A 1,558-nucleotide genomic window follows, 5' to 3' on the forward strand; every position below is an offset into this window, starting at 1 on the left:
AAAACGGAAAATATATTGTGCGAACCTGCAGTTATTCCAACTAATATGACACGTGACTTCGGAGTTAAGTCTCTGATATGCTGATGTGTGTTTCTTTAATCAGCAATTTGTTCTCTGAATTCCAGCATCTGAGTCCTTGAAAGCAGCAGTGGGGGCGTTCGTTCCAGGGCTCTGGGCTTCCAGGCACGTCTGTTATCAGTTTGTGGACTTGAACCAAAATGGCCGCTGCCGTGCTACAGTTTCAAGCCACTGGGCAAATTTCATTACTCTACCAAGCTGATCTGACACTGACATGCCATTTGAGCAGTCGTTTCAGCGCCTTTAGGTATTGCATGTGAATTTAAGTGCAGGGAATCACATACTGCTTGTAATATATTGATGCATTAACTGAAGCTTGAAGTTGACCTGAACGACCTCCCTTGTTAAAGTGGAATGCAGAATCAGATTCAGTTTATGTTTTGCCCCGATTTGTTTAAGTCATCACCCCTGTTTTATTATTCAATAAAAATTTTAGTATTGTTCAGGATTTTATGAATAATTGATTTTAAGATAGTGGCCTATTTTGCCATTTTCCTCAGCATCACCGAAACAACACATTCCACTGAATGATGGGCTCGGGGAGGCGGAGGGCACATTAGTGTGTGGCACTTTTCAATTTGTCTGTCACTGCAACTTTGGGAAGAAGCGGTGAAGTCGTCTTTAGTGAGCTATTCCTAATGTTTGATGTATTTTCTTGCCAGCAGAGGAGTTGGAGACCAAAGTTGATGCCATGTCTTTGATGAAGATGCACTGATCCTGGTAGATCCTGCCAAAAGGGGGAGCTGTATTGCTTTCTCATCTGCCAAAATTTGTGGATAGGTAGCGCGTGTGGGTGTGTGTCTGTGCACACGGACGGGCAGGGGGACTTTGTCCAATTACCATTCTGAAATTACACAGGGTCACACTGCATTACTGGAGTCGCTAAACCACACTTTTCGTCGAGCCTCGTCCTTAGCTGACTTTGACACAGCATTAACACAATGCATACAATTAACACATTTTAATGACCATGTCGCTAATTAAAAATAAGCTTTATGAGTCGCAAGCATTCATCATCAACTGTGAACTGAACCCAGTGTGGGTGTGTTTGTGTGTGTCCTCTGTGGGTTTTAATCTAAGTCTGTCACCATCATCTGCCTGTGAACTTTTTCCCGTCTTTTTTGTCTTTTGGCATGATTTCTAGCGCTGCCTGCATATAGGGTTGTATGCAGAGGAATGTTGTGCTTACCCTGCAAACACAGGTCATTTTCATTCTGGCCCACGGCAGATGGGATAGCAAGGACAACAATAAATTGTGGCTTTACATCTTGTTTTCACAGACAAGCAGCAAATTATCTCTAAGTCCCAGCAGCAGTGTGCTGTGAGGTTCCTCCAAGAGCCAACATCCATCTCACTTCAGCCTGCCTGCCTGTCTTCTTCTCTGCTCTCCAGTGACTGCTTTGCTCCTCGCCAATCCTCAGTGTGTGTTTGAGTCAAAGTGTGTGCATGTTTGCGTCTGATCTCTTCAGATTGCTTGCCC

The 1,558-nt window shown here is 44.0% G+C and overlaps 1 protein-coding gene across 1 annotated transcript in view; it reads right to left on the bottom strand.

Annotated features, from left to right (window-relative positions):
• Positions 1 to 1,558, bottom strand: part of tmem256 (transmembrane protein 256) — a 3,676-nt gene that overhangs the window by 1,429 nt on the left and 689 nt on the right. The window contains exon 3 of the mRNA XM_005750040.1: positions 972 to 994. Within this exon, the coding sequence (XP_005750097.1) occupies positions 972 to 994 (23 nt within the window). The remainder of the gene's footprint in view (positions 1 to 971; positions 995 to 1,558) is intronic.

This window comes from Pundamilia nyererei, unplaced genomic scaffold (genome assembly GCF_000239375.1).
Source record: "Pundamilia nyererei isolate P.nyererei 1_Seehausen unplaced genomic scaffold, PunNye1.0 scaffold00260, whole genome shotgun sequence".
In the NCBI taxonomy this organism is placed as follows: Eukaryota; Metazoa; Chordata; class Actinopteri; order Cichliformes; family Cichlidae; genus Pundamilia; species Pundamilia nyererei.